The following is a 17,415-nucleotide window of genomic DNA, read 5'->3' as shown; positions in this document are numbered from 1 at the left end:
TAGCCATGGCTCGATATTCAGATTCACAGCTGGAGCGAGAGACCATAGGCTGCTTTTTGGCGGTCCAGGATACAAGATTACCCCCAGGAAGATCGAGTACCCATAGGTGGACCGACGCGTATCCAAACAATGAGCCCAATCCGCATCAGAATAACCAACTAGGTTCGTAGATGTAGGTGTCGAAAAATTAAGACCATAGGAGAGGGTGCCCTTAACATATCAGATAAGCTGCTTGACCGCCTGATAGTGATAAATAGTAGGAGCCCAAAGAAACTGGCTAACCTGATTAACGACATAAGAAATATCACGGCGGGTGATGGTCAAATATTGCAAAGCCCTAACAAGAGAACGATAATGGGTCGGATCCTCATAAGGTATACCAGTTGAAACAAAAGAGACACTCGGGGATAGAGGGGTCGCCACGGGCCTTGACTCGAGTAGGCCAACACGGGAAACAATAGCATGAGGATACTTGGATTGGCTAACAAACAACCCGAATGAAAGACGCTTGGCTTCCAAACCGAGAAAGTAGCTGAGGTGACCGAGATCCTTGATCTTGAATTCTGTGTGAAGCTTGGAGATAAAAGAGCGAATAACAGCCGAGTCGAAGCTTGTTAGGATAAGGTAATCCACATATACGAGTAAGTATAAGAGACAAGCACCACGTTGAAACACAAACAAAGAGGGATCCGTACGGCTGCAAGTGAACCCATTTGCCACAAGAAAGGAGCTCAGGCCATGAAACCATGCCCTAGGAGCTGGTTTGAGGCCATAAATGGCCTTGTTAAGCTTGCAAACATGATCAAGGAAACGAGGATCCTCGAACCCTGGTGGTTGTCGCATATACACCGTATCGAACAAGTGGCTATGAAGGAAGGCGTTGTTGACATCAAGCTGGTGGAGTGGCCAGTTATGAATAACAGCAATAGTCAAGACAACCCGGATGGTTGCCACCTCCACCACCGGGCTAAAAGTATGAGAAAAGTCAAGACTGGGAATTTGACTAAAACCTTGAGCAACAAGGAGAGCTTTATATCGATCAATAGAGCCATCGGCTAAGTACTTGGTCCGAAAAATCCAACGGCACCCCACCACATTCGTGTTAGCAGGATGGGGAACCAAAGACCAAGTGTGATTCTGTGAAAGTGCATGCATTTCGGAGCGCATGGCGTCAACCCATTTGGAATCCCTAAGAGCCTCAATATGCGTTGTCGGGTCAACAGAGGCAAACAGAGCAGCATAAAACCCACCATCGGATGTATTAGAAAGGTCTGCCCAATGCCTTGGTTTAAAAATCCCAGATTTTGCTCGAGTGGTCATGGGGTGCCCGATAAGAGCAACAGGAGTCGGTGCCGATGGAGTAGAGGATGAGGAGGAAACAACCTCAACATCGGTTAGCGACGGATCCGAATCAGAACCTGATGCAGGTTCAATGTCGGAGCCGTGATCAAAGTCTGAGGCAGCGGAAGAGGAGTCAGAGGTAGACACTGTAGAAGCAGGATCGGGTTGGGGGGATCGACTGGTGATGACGACATGGTAGGATCATCTCATACAGTACATGGAGTTGGAGGCGAGGCTGGTGGAGCGGGGTTTGAGACAGCAGCGGGCACGGACACACCCGAAAAATCATCCAAAAAGGAGTGAAGCGGTAATCAACGATTGCAGTGTGCGTGGCAGTGGTGTCAAAAGGAAAACACAACTCATCAAACCGAGCATGGCGTGTGATGTAAATGCGCGAGGATCTAGGATCAAGACATAAGTAACCTTTGTATTGGGAGTGATATCCAAGACAAACGCATGGAATGCTCCGCGGAGACAATTTATGAGCCGAATAATCCCACAAATAAGGGTAGACCCGGCACCCAAACGGGCGAAAATTATCATAAGATGGCACCCGACCAAACAACATCTCAAAAGGAGAACGATAGACAAGAACTTTTGAAGGCAAGTGATTAATAATATACACCACGGTGCTAAAGGCATGAACCCAATAAGAGGCGAGTATGTGACCATGAAACATCATGGCAAGTCCCGTTTCAATTATATCTCGATGCTTGCGTTCGGCTCGTCCGTTTCGTTGCGGGGTGTACGGATACGAAATCTGATGAAAAATGCCACACGAGTTTAATAAGACCCTCACACGATAGTTTAAAAATTCTGTACCCCCATCACTTTGAAAAAACTTTAACTTTGGTGGAAAATTTATTTTCCACAAAAGTGAGAAATGAGACGAAAACATCATAAAATTCTGATTTGGCCTTAAGTGGATACAACCATGTTAAGCGAGAATAATCATCCACAAAAGAGACATAGTAGCGAAATGAATTAACTGATGAAACGGGTGATGGCCCCCATAGATCACAATGCACCAAATCCAATATATGTAAAGCGCGTTTATTATTATTAGAAAAAGGCAAGCGACGAGACTTAGCAAGTTCACAAGGAGAGAAAATATGCGGTTTCGACAACACACTAGAAACAAATAAAAGTCCAAGTTTATTTAACATAGAAATAGTGTCAAAAGACACATGTCCCAATCTGGAGTGCCAAAGTTCAAAAGAGGCACGCGGCTTGGATCCGACAAAAAACGCATAAGCTTTGGGAGAAGTGGCTAGAACATAGAGGCCACGATCACATTTTCCTTGTGCTCGGACCTGCTTTGTTGTTCGATCCTGAATAAAAACCGAAGAAGTGGAGAAAAGAACATCCATAGGATTGTCATGCGATTGTTTACTAATGGATAATAAATTTTTGGTGAGGCGGGGAACCACCAAAACATGCCGCAAGTGAATACCATTAGCACTTTTGGAAGAACCAATAGAAGATATGCAGAGTGTATTACCATTTCCAAATTGGACCGAAGAGTCACCACCATACAGCTCGACATTAGACATCGATGCGGCGGAAGACACCATGTCATCCGAGGCGCCGGAATAAACAAACCAATCTGGGCCGGAAGGAGTAACTTGACACGTGGATAAAAAAGCTTTGGCGAGATCAACATCACTCACGGGTGAAGGGGACGCAAAATATTGAACTTGAGGGCACTGGTTTGCGTAGTGGCTATTTTGGCGACAAAGTTGACAATGAGGCGGTCGGCGTCCAAGATTGCGACCACCACGAAACAAGTGACCACCCCGACCCCGACCACCATTCGAACCCAAGGAGGGAGTGGCGCCGGCAGAAAAAGCAACTGAGGGAGTGGAGTCACCGTGAATGGATTTGAGAAAATTTTAATGACCCTCGGCCCGAGCCAACAAGTCTCGAAACCCAAAAACAACCCCAGAAGCACGAATGGCGGTGGAAAATTTGTCAAACGAGGCACCGAGACCGCAAAGAAACCAATGAGTTTTGTCAGCTTCCTCCACCCCTTGACCAATGGCAGCAAGTTGATCACAAACGGACTTGAATTTTCTGCCAAATTCTGAAACGGTGGAGGAACCCTTGGTAAGATGGCGTAGTTGATCACAAAGATTTTAGGCACGCTCTAAGGAGGAGTTGCCATAGGCGGCTTCAAGGGATACCCAAATGTCACGAGCTTTTGAGAGGCCCACAATCTCAGAAAAAGCTTCTTCTGTGAGAGAATCTTGAAGAAGAATAACAACCCTCTGATTGGTGGAGACCCACTCTGCCAAGGCTGGATTCAAGGTCGGCTTGTTATCAACCAAAATAGAGGGTGGTGGAGACGGAACGGAGCCGTCAGCATGATCGAGAAGTTGTTGGTATTGTAAAAGAGGGATCATTTGATTCTTCCACAGAAGGTAATTTGATGAAGAAAGGTGAATGGTGATGAGATGCAAAATGGTGTTCATAGAGAGAGAGAGAGGAAGCATTAGAGTCAGACATGATGATGAAGCTGAAGGGTGAGGAAAGCTGATGGGTGGGAGAGGAAGAAGAAGGGAGGGACGATTCTAAAGGGAGGGAAAAAGAAGGTTGAGAGTTACAAGGCTCTGACACCATGTGAGAGTTAATGAAAAACTCTCTGTAAACAATACACGAGAGTTATGATGATATAAATAGGAAAATAAGTTAAAAGAACACCCCTCTAACTAATAAATAACTTACATGAACACCCCTCTAACTAATGAATAAATACATAATGGTACAAGAATTATATTTGTCTAATAGAATATAATTTTGTGACACAGGGATCAAAGTTGTTAGACAACCTTAGTCCACTTGTTGGTACCTTTTACCTTCATGTCTATGTTTGGTCGATCGCTGGTATTATGATTCACTTAAACACGAGAAATTGTGATAAATTTGGACAAGCTAAGAATGACAAGATATTTTGTTTCTAGATTCATAGATAAATTTCCTAAGGACCATTTAGCTGACGACGACCAGGGATATTGTTGTCCACCTAAATTGAGCAACGAGATCTACAGACAATCTGTAAGTGTTCAATTTTAATTGTACTAGAACATGTTTCCCGCTTCCTGATATGCTCTAGTAATCAAGGACTTCCAGAATACTCCTTACATCGGGTGAGCAGACAATTATTAAGAGAGAAGATAGATTTAGAATGCATATGCTATACACCCAGGTCGGATCTCTTCCAATCACGTAGAGGGTGAAACATATGACTAACTGAAGTTTTAGAGGGATTGAGAAAAAGAATGATGCATATACTGTGTACCAGGTCAGATTGTAAGTCACGCAAAGGAGATAGTCTATGGCTAACAGATAGAAAGAATTGCATAGAAAGAGGATGTAGAGAAATAGAGTTGCATATGTTACAGTCCAAGTCGGATCTCTCGATCACGCAGAGGAGGCAACATTTGACTAACATATAGAAAGACAGAAAATAATCTTCTACCGATCTAATTTATTGGAATTCCCCAGTCACCCCATCAATACTGGAATTAAGGATAAAATCCGCACATCAAGGAAAAGTTAATCCACAGTTCTAGATACAGATTCTTTTAATGTGACCAGTAGATTCCCATGTATATCTCCCTGCTCAACCTATCCGAGCGTCATATTGTCAGGCTAAACGGATATAACTAGTTCAAGATTTGCAAAGTCCTTGATTTCCTTAAGTTCAACTCTTCCTGGTCAAGTCCATTTAGAATCTTTCGTGCCTACCAGTGCATCGAACACAGAGCGTAGACAATTTAATTTTGGTACGTTACACAGATTCAGATTGCATGTTATCACTTCCCGTCACATCACCCACAAACAAACCTATTAGCTACATATTTTTTTAATTTTCTGAATTTTTTATTGTTTTTGGATTTTTGATTTTTAATGTTTTTGGATTTTTGTTTATTTCTCCCCCTAAATTCGTGCATGGGTGAGAATGAAATAAAAATGCGCAAATTTAAACTAACCTGACCTAAAAAAAATTAATCTTCAAAATGAATCATTTTCAAAAATCCCACAAGCACAACGAATCGAGCTTTGTTAAAAGGCTTGGTGAACAGATCTGCCACATTATTAGTAGTGGGAACCTGTTCCAGCCGGATGAGTGAATGTTCATAACAATCTCTGATAAAATGAATTTTGATATCAATGTGCTTGGTTTTGGAATGTTCGACAGGATTTTTAGTAATTTGAATCGCATCTTCATTATCACAGTAAATGGGAGTTTCTAGATAATTCAAACCGTAATCCAATAGCTGATGTTGGATCCAGATAACTTGAGAGCAACAGGCAGATGCAACAACATATTCCACTTCTGTTGTTGAGGTTGAGACGGTATGCTGTTTCTTGCACTGCCATGACACCAGCCTGTCTCCAAGGAATTGACACCCTCCTGATGTAGATTTCTTGTCAAGCTCACAACCTCCATAATTATTGTCAGCAAAAGCATATAAATCAAATTCGGAATTTTTTGGATACCAAAGGGCCAAATTTGGGCTGCTTTTGATATACTGAAAAATTCTTTTGACAGCAATAAGATGTGAAAATTTAGGATTAGCCTGATAACGTGCGCATTGACAAACTACAAACATGATGTCTGGACGGCTTGCAGTAAGATACATCAACGATCCAATCATCGATCTGTAGTGTGTCTGATCTACGGATTCGCCATCAGTATCTGGAGTCAGTAGGGGTCTTTCGGCCATCGGCATCGATGCAGACTTTGCGTCTTGAAACCCGAACTTCTCAAGAATATCCTCCACATACTTAGCTTGATGGAGCAAGATTCCGGTTGAATTTTGTTTGACCTGAAGCCCCAGAAACACGGTCATCTCACCCAATGAACTCATCTCAAACCACTTTTTCATAACGCCTTCAAAATCTTTGCATAGCTGTGGACTAGTAGACCCAAAGGTAATGTCGTCAACGTATATTTGGACTAGAATCTGATCACTACCAACATACTTGATGAATAAAGTTTGTTCGATAGTGCCACGAGAGTATCCATGCTCGAGCAAGTGCTTTGTAAGAGTCGCATACCACGCTCGAGGAGCTTGATGTAACCCATACAACGCCTTGTCCAACTTGTAGACATGATTAGGAAACTTCGAGTTAACGAACCCAGGGGGCTGATCAATGTAGATTTTTTCCTTCACCTTGCCATACAAGAAGGCTGTCTTGACATCCATTTGGTAAACCGTGAAGTTCATGTAGGAAGCATATGCAAGGAAGATACGAATAGCCTCCAAGCGAGCCACTAGAGCATAAACCTCGGTATAATCAAGACCCTCGACTTGTGGAAACCCGCGAACCACCAATCTTGCTTTATTGTGCACTATGACGCCGTAATAATCCTGCTTTTTTTTGATAGACCCAGCGTGTGTCAAGAGACTTTTTTCCCTTTGGTAACTCAACCAATTTCCAAACCTAGAGCTTTTCGAATTGATTTAGCTCTTCATGCATAGCATCTACCCAGTTGGGCTCATTCAAAGCCATTTCAATATTCTTGGGATCTATTTGAGAGATAAAGCAAAAATAAAGACATGTATTGACATCTCTACTCTGACTTCTGGTTCTAACTCCATCACCCAGCTGACCAATGATGTTTTCGATCGGATGATCGCGTTGAATTCTTGAAGGTATCTCTTGGTTGATGTCATTGAGTGAAACGGGAAGATTGCGAATGTTGAAACCTCCATCATTTGCTGAATGTTCCACATCAGACGAATATGCTACAAACTCATTAGCAATTTCTTCAGGAAAGAGTAGTTCCATAAAAGTTAGAGTGAGAGCGGAAGCATCTCTAGAAATGAACTCTCTTTCAATAGGGGTAAGAGGTGTAGCATCAACATTTGGAGTGTCATTTTGAACTAGAGACTCTGGATTACCAAGTGAAAGAGATGACTCCCCCTCAGGAGAAGCAGATGACCCCCCCCCTTAGATGATGCAGATGACTCCCCCTCAGATGGTGATGAGGATACCGCGATGTGTAATCAAATAACCAATCAGGGCCCACTCGAGCATCCGTTTCATTCTCCTCTAGCCAGCGCACGTCGAAGGATTCTACAATCTATTTCGTCTTCTTATTGTAAACCCTATAGGCGGTGCGTGTAGCATATCCTATGAAATAACAATCGTTGGCTTTGGCATTGAACTTTGGGTTGGACTTTAGGTGCAGAAGGGTGCAACGGCAGCCAAATACACGGAAATGACTGACTGAAGGCTTATGACTATATAAAATCTCGTACGGTGTCTTCATCTGAGCTTTGTTGATTAACACGGGATTCTGAACGGAGCAAGCAGTATTAATCGCCTCAGCCCAAAAGAAAACTAGTAACTTGTAGTCACACAGCATTGTCCTTGCAACGTCTTTTAACGTTCTATTTCTCCTTTCAGCAACACCATTTTGTTGAGGCGTGTGAGCAGAGCTGTATTGACGCACAATTCCCTTTTCTGCGCAAAAATGATCAAGAACAACATTCTTGAATTCTGTTCCATTATCAGTACGAAGCGCCTTCACCCGGTTGTTGGTTTGGTTCTCAATCATCACGATGAACTTCTTTATCAGATCAGCAACCCCAACTTTGTTAGATAGAAAGAAGACCCACGTAAAACGAGAGAAAACATCAATCACAACCAGACAATATGAACTTCTATTGATGCTTAGGACGTTGACCGGACCAAATAAGTCCATATGCAATAGCTGGAGCACCTGACCGATTGAGTTAACCTGTTTTGGCAGGTGTGGTTTTCTATGATGTTTTCCCTGGGTGCATGACACACACTTTTCAAAAGTTATAAAGTCTCTCACAGGTAAGCCTCTGACCATCTCATTCTTAGCAAGATGATTTAGGTTCTTAGCGTTCGCATGACCACTCCATAATTGACGTATCTTATTAATTATTAATCTTGCCCTAATATTACGTATTACAAAGTCTGATCTTATAATAGTTTAAAGAATCAAGCATGGACGATTCTCAATCTAATCCCATCAACATATCTAACAGCATCAGATCAACAACCAAGATCCCAATCCTCTACACTCAAGACTATGAAGTGTGGAAGCACCATTTTGAAGATTACGTTATTGGATCGGAAAATAACGGGTATCTGATATGGGAAGCAATCACAGTTAGCCCCTTCGATCACTCAAACACTTCAAGAATCATTAAAACTCAGAAGGAGTACAATGATCTATTAAAAGATGTGAAGGACGTCGCTCAGGACGAAAAGGAGAAGTTCCAATGCAACACTAAGGCATTGAGACTAATTCGATTCGCCCTTCAATCCGACGCGTTTCGATTAGTAAGTTCATGTGGTACAACAAAGGAAATCTGGGATCGGCTGCGAGAGCTGTATTCCACAGATGAAGATCTGGAGCACTCGATTTAGACCCTACTTCTCTCCGAATTTGGAGAGTTCAAGCAGAAGCTAGAGGAGGTTGTTACACAAATGTTCGATCGGTTCAATCATCTTCTCAGTAAGATGATCAAACATGACATAGAAAGAAAGCTCATCGAACAGAAGGTCACTTTCTTAAATGGCCTAAGACCCGAATGGAGGGCGGTTGTGTCGACGGTTAAAGCACATGAGCAGTTTAAATCATATTCTTTGGCGAAACTTGTGGGGATTCTGAAATCCCAGGAAAAGATTGTGCTGCAAAAGAAGAGCGTGGTTTCAAACTTGGGATCTTTGGCCCTTCTGTCTAAAGGTAAGAGTGTAGCAGAAGAAGAAGAAGATCTGAATCTGGGAGACTACGATCTGACATCTGAAGATTATCCAATGATGGTGTCAAATCCCAGGAGGTTCATCAAGAAGAAGTTCCCTACCAACAAGAACCGAAATTGGCAAAGAAGCTACAGCTCTGAAAAGGCGAAAGAGGAGCCGAAGGTTGAAGAACCAAAGAAAGAAGCGAAGGGTGAAGCTGATTCTGGTGTCAACTGTTTTTACTGTGGAGGGAAAAATCACTACGCAAAAGATTGTGTGTTGAAGAAAATGGCAGAGAAAGATGAGGAGAAGGATGAAGAAGCAAGTCTCCTGAAAAGACTGGAGGAGATTAAAAGGAAGAAAGCTGCTACTAATCCCTCTATGAATGCTCTAGTTGTGCAGGGTTCGGTAGATGATGATGAGTTCGGTGGTGTACAAGTGTGGTCGACCGACTCAAAAGATGATGAAGTGAGAAAGCCTACTCATGGAAAGGCTTATGTGGCAAAGAGTGGTGATGCTATTGGAAGATGTTTGATGGTGACAGATGTATCCCAAATGAGGGGATACAATACTGATGGTGGAAATGAAGTGGCTAAGGAGCGAGAGGACGTGTGCTTTACAGCGAAGCCTCTCAGTGTGCAGATCAGTGAACTTGATGAACTGATCAAGAAGGTACAATCCATTTTTGTTTCGTTTAAAATTCCACAAACATCATATGAAAGAGAATTAAATAACTTGAATTCAAGAATTTCAAATCTAGATAGTTGTTTAACTCAAACACGAGTCACGAATTCTAATCTGACTGACCAAATGAGCAGGGTGTCATCCAAGAGCGAGGAGCGAAGAATGTGGATTGAGCAGAAGGAGTTGGAGCTAGTTAAGTCTAGGGATGAAAATATCTATTTGCAAAGAGACAATCTTAAGTTGTTAAAACAGAGAAATGTTTTTTGTTTGATTGCAAAAAGACTTTATACTAACATTACACAACTGCATTTAGACTGTGAAATAGGTCAGAAAATACATCGCATGATTTTGCCCTTCCTTGAGCTAAAGGAGGATGAAATCGATGCCGAAGCATACAAGTGTGAAAGTGTTGTATCTTCAGATGATGTAAATCCCACTTATATGTTTGGTCTGGACAGAATTAAAGTCCAAAGACCATAAGGACATGCTTAAGAACCTTTTGGATGAAAATGATAGGTTGAAAGTCAGAGCCGAAACTATACAAAAATTTGACTCATTGAGTACCAAATTAAGTTCAAAAAATAAAATTGATGTTGAAAATGAATCTGAACTTAATGAGGACGATGACATGAGTGAAATCTTTGTAGAAGATGAGGTTGACTGTTCAGAGTTTATTAGGAGCGAACCTGAAAACCACAAAAACTTGATTTCTGAAAATTCTGTGGAATTTGCTCGAATGTCCAAAGATAAGTCCCCAATCCTTAAAGAAAAGGCTGTTGTATACCAAAAGGTAAGAACCATTCCCAATCAGGTTTATAAGGTCATAGGAGTAACCGAACATCAGACAGTCGAACTCACTGCATTGGTGAATGAAGATAATGCAGATGGTTGTGATGAGTTTTTCTGGTCTGCACCGATAGACAACGCAGATGAAACATTTGGTTTATCGGAGCGAACATCATGGAAGGTCAAAGGTAGATATGTGGCAGAACCACTTAATAAACCTACCAACTTTGACGTGCCCAGTAGCAGTGGCACAAAAGAGGTTCCAGTGGAATACGTCTCCTCAACAAGCGAAACCTCTTCCATGGAAAGTGAACCTGTTGTTCAGAAGCCGAAACAGAAGGCAAATATTCACAGACAACCGAAACAGGTGAACAATCAAAAGCAGCAGAGGAATCTGAGATACAAGAAAAATCTCTCAGAGTGAAAGCAATTTTGGCGCTCCCAAAATCCTCACTATACTAACTTTGATAGAAACTCCAAGCCAAAAGGAGAAGAGAATAAGGATAAAAGGAGCTTCGGTCCGTTGGATCAAAAGAACCAAAAGAAGACTTTCGGGCCACAGAAAGAACAAGACCGGAAGGATAGGTTCGGTCCTGAAAGTAACAACAACCGAAAGCCTGGTTTTGGTCCACCAAACAACAACAGACAAAGACCAGAGTTCAGTCTATCAAGCTTTTACAGCAGAAGAGCCAGTTTCGGTCCATCAACAAATAGCAACCGAAGGTCCAGGTTCGGTCCCTCAAATGATCAAAACCAAAAGGGTCATTTCGAATCTCAAGTCAGGAAAGATTCTCATTCTAATTTCTATTCCTCTAATTCTTCTCGTTCTCATTCTTCTTCTAAGCCTAATTCTTCTCCTACATCAAGCTCACAATCGACGAAGGATTTGAAAGGAAAAAGTAAGATTTCCTCACCAAATGAAGACCGAAAGCAAGCTAAAGTCCAAACTCCTGAACCTAAATCCAAAACACTTGAAACTAACTCCAATAAAATCAAAGTGTTTACTATTAAGAGGAAAGATAAAACAACATTAATAAAACGAACTTATCTTGTTGATGCTTCTATTACTAATTATGTTTCTGTAAAAGGCTCACGAGGACCCAAGAAACTTTGGGTTCCTAAATCTGCTTAATTTTTGTACGTTATAAGTGACGAGCAGTTCGACGAAGAATGTTACATAGACAGTGGCTGCTCACGTCACATGACAGGAAGGAAGGAAGAGCTAAGGGAGTTTCGGTCCCTTCAAAACAGTGGTAACGTCAAGTTTGGTAACAACTCCTATGGAACGATAAAGGGTTATGGGATGATAACCAATTGAGACTTTACAATCAGGAAGGTGGCTTATGTAGAGGGGTTGCAGCATAACCTCATCAGTGTGTCTCAACTGGTGGGAAGTACAGGTCTCAAAGTCTCGTTCGATGACGAAGGTTTAGAGATAATAGAAAAGAAATCCAACAAGGTTATTCTCAATTCAGGACGAAAAGGTGAAATGTTCCCACTGAATCTCAACCCAATCAAAGGGAATCTAGCTATATGTCTATTGTCTAAAGCCCATTCAGACGAAAGTTGGTTGTGGCACCGAAGGCTCTCACACCTCAACTTCAAAGACATAAGCAAGCTAGTCATCGATGGTCATGTTCGGGGTCTTCCACTGCTTAAGTTCGATCGAGAACACTTATGTGCTGCTTGTGAAATGGGGAAACAAAGTCGTCAAAGTCACCCAACAACCATAAACACCAAATTTGTTGAACCACTTGAGTTGCTTCACATCAACTTATGTGGTCCATCATCAACCGAGAGCATTGGCAGTAACAAATATATCCTTGTTATTGTTGATGACTTCTCACGATTTACTTGGGTGTTCTTTCTAAAGCAAAAATCTGAGGTGACTCCCAAGCTGAAGATCTTTATCAAGTAGGTCGAAGTGCAACTGAGAAAAGTCGTTCGAAACATCAGGAGCGACAATGGACTGGAATTCAAGAACAAAGAATTCGAAGATTTCTTAGTAGAAAAAGGCACCAGTCACAATTTGTCAGCACCAATACACCTCAACAGAACGGAATTGTCGAAAGGCGAAACCGATCCCTGTGTGAGGCGGCCCGAACCATGCTGAGTTTTGCCTCCCTTCCTCTATATTTCTGGGCAGACGCCATTGCTGCAGCTTGTTTGACTCAAAACAGATCTTATCTCAACAAGCATTTCTCTCTCACCCCTATGAGATTCTTAACAACAGGAAGCCGGATATCAAGTTCTTTCATGTGTTCGGCTCGAGGTGCTTCATTTTCAACTCCAAAGAGCATCGCAAAAAATTTGATGTCAAAGCCGATGAAGGCATCTTTCTGGGATATTCTGTTACTTCAAAGGCGTACAGGGTTCTGAATAAGCGTTCTAAATGAATTGAAGAAACCTATTATGTAACGTTTGATGAAAATTACATCAAGAAGTTGAAGTCTACCGAAGAGGCAATTGGAGCGATTTTCTCTCAAACCGGTCAGGTCATAGCCTCAATCGCCAATTTCTTTGACCAGTTCATGGATTTATTTGATGAACCTGAGAAGGCTATTCACTCTGAAGCCAAGGCAGTAGACAACAAGGTGGATCACCTTAAGAAGATTATCGAAGAAGCAGCCAAACAAATGGTAGAAGAAGAACCGGTTAGAAACGTACCTCCTCAGAGCAATACTTCAGTCGAGGGGGAGAATCAATTTTCTTTAGATTGACTGGACTCACATATCCAGGGGGAGGGTCCATTATTTTCAATCGACGATAATGCTCATGGCCAGGGGAGAATCCAATCTTTGACGGAACCGAAAGCCCAGCCAGAACCGAAAGCCCGGTTACACCTGAAAGTCCTGTAGCAACCGAAAGTCCGGAACAGCCTGAAAGCCAAGTAGAAGAAAGATTGTTTGGTTCACATCCAAATGTTTCATCATCTGTCGATGGGGAGAATTCCAATATGCATTATGATGAGGATATTCAATCAGAGTTGGAAGTAGAGGTAAATGTTGAATTGGATCCCTCTTATGATCCAAATTATCCACCTCTCACCAAATGGACCAGAGATCGTCCTGTATCTCAAATAGTGGGTGATGCATCAGAAAAGGTTCTGACTCAATCACAACTGAAGGCGAAGCAAAATGCTCTATTCTCCAAAGTAGAATTTTGCATGTTTAATTCATTCATCTCCAAAATAGAGCCGAAGACCGTCAATACTGCTCTCGATCATTCTGATTGGCTTCAGGCAATGCAAGACGAACTCAATGAGTTAAAAAGAAATAAGGTCTGGAGACTTATTCCAACACCAAAAGATGCCTCGGTTGTCGGTCTCAAATGGGTGTTCAGAAACAAAATAGACAAGGAGGGAAATGTGATCCGGAATAAGGCTCGGCTAGTGGTGAAAGGAAATTGCCAGGAAGAAGGAATCGATTACGAAGAGACATTCGCTCCGGTTGCAAGGTTGGAATCCGTTCGAATATTTCTTGCCTATGCTGCACACAAGAATTTTGAGGTCTACCAGATGGATGTGAAGTGTGCCTTTCTGAATGGGGAACTTGAAGAAACCGTGTTCGTGGAGCAACCTCCTGATTTTCTAAATGAAAACCATCCAAATCACTGTTACATCTTGGATAAGGCAGTTTATGGTCTAAAACAAAATCCTAGGGCATGGTATGAAACATTAACTAAGTTTTTAAAGATGTCTAAATTCAAACAAGGTTCGGTTGACCCAACCTTCTTTCGTAAAAAGGAAGGTAACCACCTTATGATCGTTCAAATCTATGTCGATGATATCATCTTCGGCTCCACGAATCCTAGCCTAACATCTAAATCCAGGAAGTTAATGGAGACTAAATTTGAAATGAGCTCAATGGGTCCGATTAACTTTTTCCTTGGTTTAAATATTAGACAGGGACCCGAAGGCATCTTTATCAACCAGGAAGCATACACAAAGACTCTCCTTGCCAAATTTGGCATGATGGGAGACTCAAAGGTCAAAGTCCCTATGGCATTCGGCACCAAGCTCACACCATCTTTGGAAAAACCGCCAGTCGACATAACGCTATATCGCCAAATGATTGGTTCCCTGATGTATCTCACAGCTAGCAGGCCTGATATAATGTTTTCAGTATGCTATTGTGCCAGGTTTCAAGCAAATCCTCGTGAACCACACATGCTGGCAGTGAAGAATATATTCCGATATTTGAAGCGAACCACCTCTCTCGGTCTCTGGTATCCCTCAAACTCAGGTTTCTTCGTTCAAGCCTACTGATATGCAGACTTAGGAGGCTGTGGATGGGATCGAAAAAGCACCACAGGAGGATGCCAATTTCTGGATGGCAAATTAGCCAGTTGGTAATCAAAGAAACAAACTTGTGTTTCGTTATCCACTGCAGAAGCCGAATACATTGTGGCAGCATCATGTACATCTCAAGTTGTATGGATCCAAAGCCAACTCCGTGATTATGGACTCAATATGAAAAAGATCCCACTATATTGCGACTCAGAAAGTGCAATTAGGATCTGTCATAACCCAGTGCAACATTCCAAGACCAAGCATATCGCACTGAGGTACCATTTCATCAAGGATCACGTCGAAGATGGCAACGTCGAAATTCACTTCGTAAGAACGACTGATCAATTGGCAGACATCTTCACAAAGGCTTTACCTGAAGCAAGCTTCAATAAGATCTTACAAGGCCTAGGAATGATGCAAGCCGAGTCGGTACCAAAAACGCTTTCGCTCCCTTAAAGGTAACAAGCGAAATAGAGCGAACCTATATGAACCGAAATGAACCAAGCATTCGGTCTATTTTGGGTTCGGTCCATTTCGGGTTCGGTCTATTTCGGGTGAAGTTGGTCTATGAACCGAAATGAACTGAGCGTTCGATCTATTTCGGGTTCGGTCCTTCTGAACTTGCATTTTTTTAAATAAAAGCGTTTCTAGTGTATTCTTTTGTATAATTTTTTTAAAAAAATCCAAAAATATTTTTTTAAGGAACCGAAATGAACTGAGCGTTCGGTCCATTTCTGGTTCGGTTTAAAAAAAATTTGTTTGGTTTGTTCTGTTTTTCTCTTTACAAAAATATCAAAATTCCAAAAATATTTTCTTTCTTTTGTCTCTACTTCTGTTTATGTTAACATTTTCTGGAATATCGATGGGGCAGGTATCATTCTCACACTTTACACTAGCTAAGTGTCCGTAGAAGCATGCTGCTGCATGTTGTCCAAAGCCTCAACTGATTTTGAATAAAGCCTTATTGACTGGGTATATACAAACCTCGTCTTCCCAATAAGGCTGCTAAATTTATTCTAATCATGAGCTACCTTACTCTTTTCTCATATGAGTTAAGAGTTTTCTGCTTGGTCATTCTTTTTATAGCATAGGTACTTTGGTTTCTTTACACCACCTCAAACATTTTTCTCCATCATATTTCGGTTCATAAATGTAACCCTTGAGACTCTCAGAAATAACCACTGAGGTTTATAGTTACACAATCTCTATGTTTATGATCTTATCTTCATGTCACTACGTGCTAAGTGAAACCCAAAATTCAATACCCACTATGAATTGACGGTGAACAATTAAATTTGCTCTAGCTTTCACCCATGAATTAACGAAACCACCCAAGTGGTTGTACCATGAAATCTCTATTTTTTTGTGTGATTCTTATGAAATTGTTAAACACCATAACATTTCTTCCCATAGAATCCAGTTTTAAATTTTGTTTTAGATTTCACACTAAACATTTCCAACAAGTCACTGAATATAGTCCAAACCTACTTGTTCAACATACCACATCGGTCTCACAGGTACTTCGTTCGGTTTCGGTCTTATGTCAATATCCGGAATTCTGAACTGAAGCGAAAGCCACCCTTCTAAGCCTCATCAAATGATGCCTTTCAACACTTCTTAACAAGTGTTTGATCTTAATTCAACGGGAAACCATACAGACACTTTAAAGTCTCTCTTGACTTTGAAGGAAGAGATTCATGCCCGGGATCCACTGTTTCGTGTCTATATTGACATCAAAAATTCCCACATAGATGTTGCTTTATTTCTTTATCTTTGAAACTCTATGCACGAACATCTTTTTGATTTTCCAAAAGTCTGGTTCGGTTCTCTACAAGCTACTTTCCTTTATGTAGCTCCGGTTCTTAATGATATACTCAACAAGGGAATGTTGTGGTTTTTCTAAGTCTTTGATTTTATTTAATAATGATAGCTCCTTTAAAAGATAAGATGATGACTCAGCCGGAAGATTAAAGGTTTCATGAATTAAAAAAAAGGGATTTGGTGGGAAGGCGTGTTCAACGGAAACGGTTTTCTCTCTCATGCGTAATCATCGTGGTTGCCAACTGTCACGTTTCAATCAATTCAAGAACAATTTCGCGTTTCGAGATGATTTGGGGGCGAATTTTTCTCTCACCTCCATACCCGGTATAAAGGGTTAAACCATAGTTGTTTTACCTCTTTACTGCAACCTAAATTTCTGAGAGCAAAAAAAGGCGATTTTTCTCCCACTGTTCATCTTCTTCTTCGAAGGATTCAACAATGGCGGATTCCTCCCCTGTTCAAGAAACATCTTCTAGATCCAACATTCTCCCAATCAGACCTCAGCAAAGCTTGGTCATCGAGCTCACCCCAATCTCCTATGATGCCTTCATGTAGCCCATAATCTCAAATACTCTCCACTGGTTCTCACATTCTCCAAGGTTGAAATTGTGCCTATGGAATGTCTATCCCAAATTTTCTCCACGGCTCACTATGAAAAATCCGTTAATCGCATCTTCTTCGACATCCTTGACACCAAAACCTCCATCTCAAAGCAGCGATTTTGCTTGCTTCTAGGGTTTGAACTTGACGAAACGAGGGTT

At 41.6% G+C, this 17,415-nt stretch overlaps 1 protein-coding gene across 1 annotated transcript; it reads right to left on the bottom strand.

Annotated features, from left to right (window-relative positions):
- Positions 1 to 219: 219 nt before the first annotated feature.
- On the bottom strand, positions 220 to 3,743 carry LOC145064269 (uncharacterized). Its single transcript, XM_079011748.1, has 4 exons — positions 3,525 to 3,743; positions 3,242 to 3,443; positions 2,275 to 3,193; positions 220 to 1,519 (listed from the first exon to the last, which is right to left on the bottom strand). The coding sequence occupies exons 1-4, from the start codon at positions 3,741 to 3,743 to the stop codon at positions 220 to 222; spliced, it is 2,640 nt and encodes an 879-aa protein (XP_078867874.1).
- Between the last annotated feature and the right edge of the window lie 13,672 nt (positions 3,744 to 17,415).

The sequence above is a fragment of the Lactuca serriola genome, chromosome 7 (assembly GCF_051521515.1).
Source record: "Lactuca serriola cultivar US96UC23 chromosome 7, Lser_US96UC23_V15, whole genome shotgun sequence".
NCBI classification, from domain to species: domain Eukaryota; kingdom Viridiplantae; phylum Streptophyta; class Magnoliopsida; order Asterales; family Asteraceae; genus Lactuca; species Lactuca serriola.
Note: the sequence above shows the minus strand (reverse complement) of the source record. Positions and strands in the feature narration are given on the sequence as shown.

Coding starts and splice junctions, on each gene's coding strand:
- LOC145064269 (XM_079011748.1), bottom strand. CDS start 3,743: ATGATCCCTCTTTTACAATACCAACAACTTCTCGATCATGCTGACGGC. Junction 3,194..3,241: donor CTTGTTGGCTCGGGCCGAGG/GTCATTAAAATT, acceptor CCACTCCCTCAG/TTGCTTTTTCTGCCGGCGCC. Junction 1,520..2,274: donor GATTATTCTCGCTTAACATG/GTTGTATCCACT, acceptor CGTCATCACCAG/TCGATCCCCCCAACCCGATC.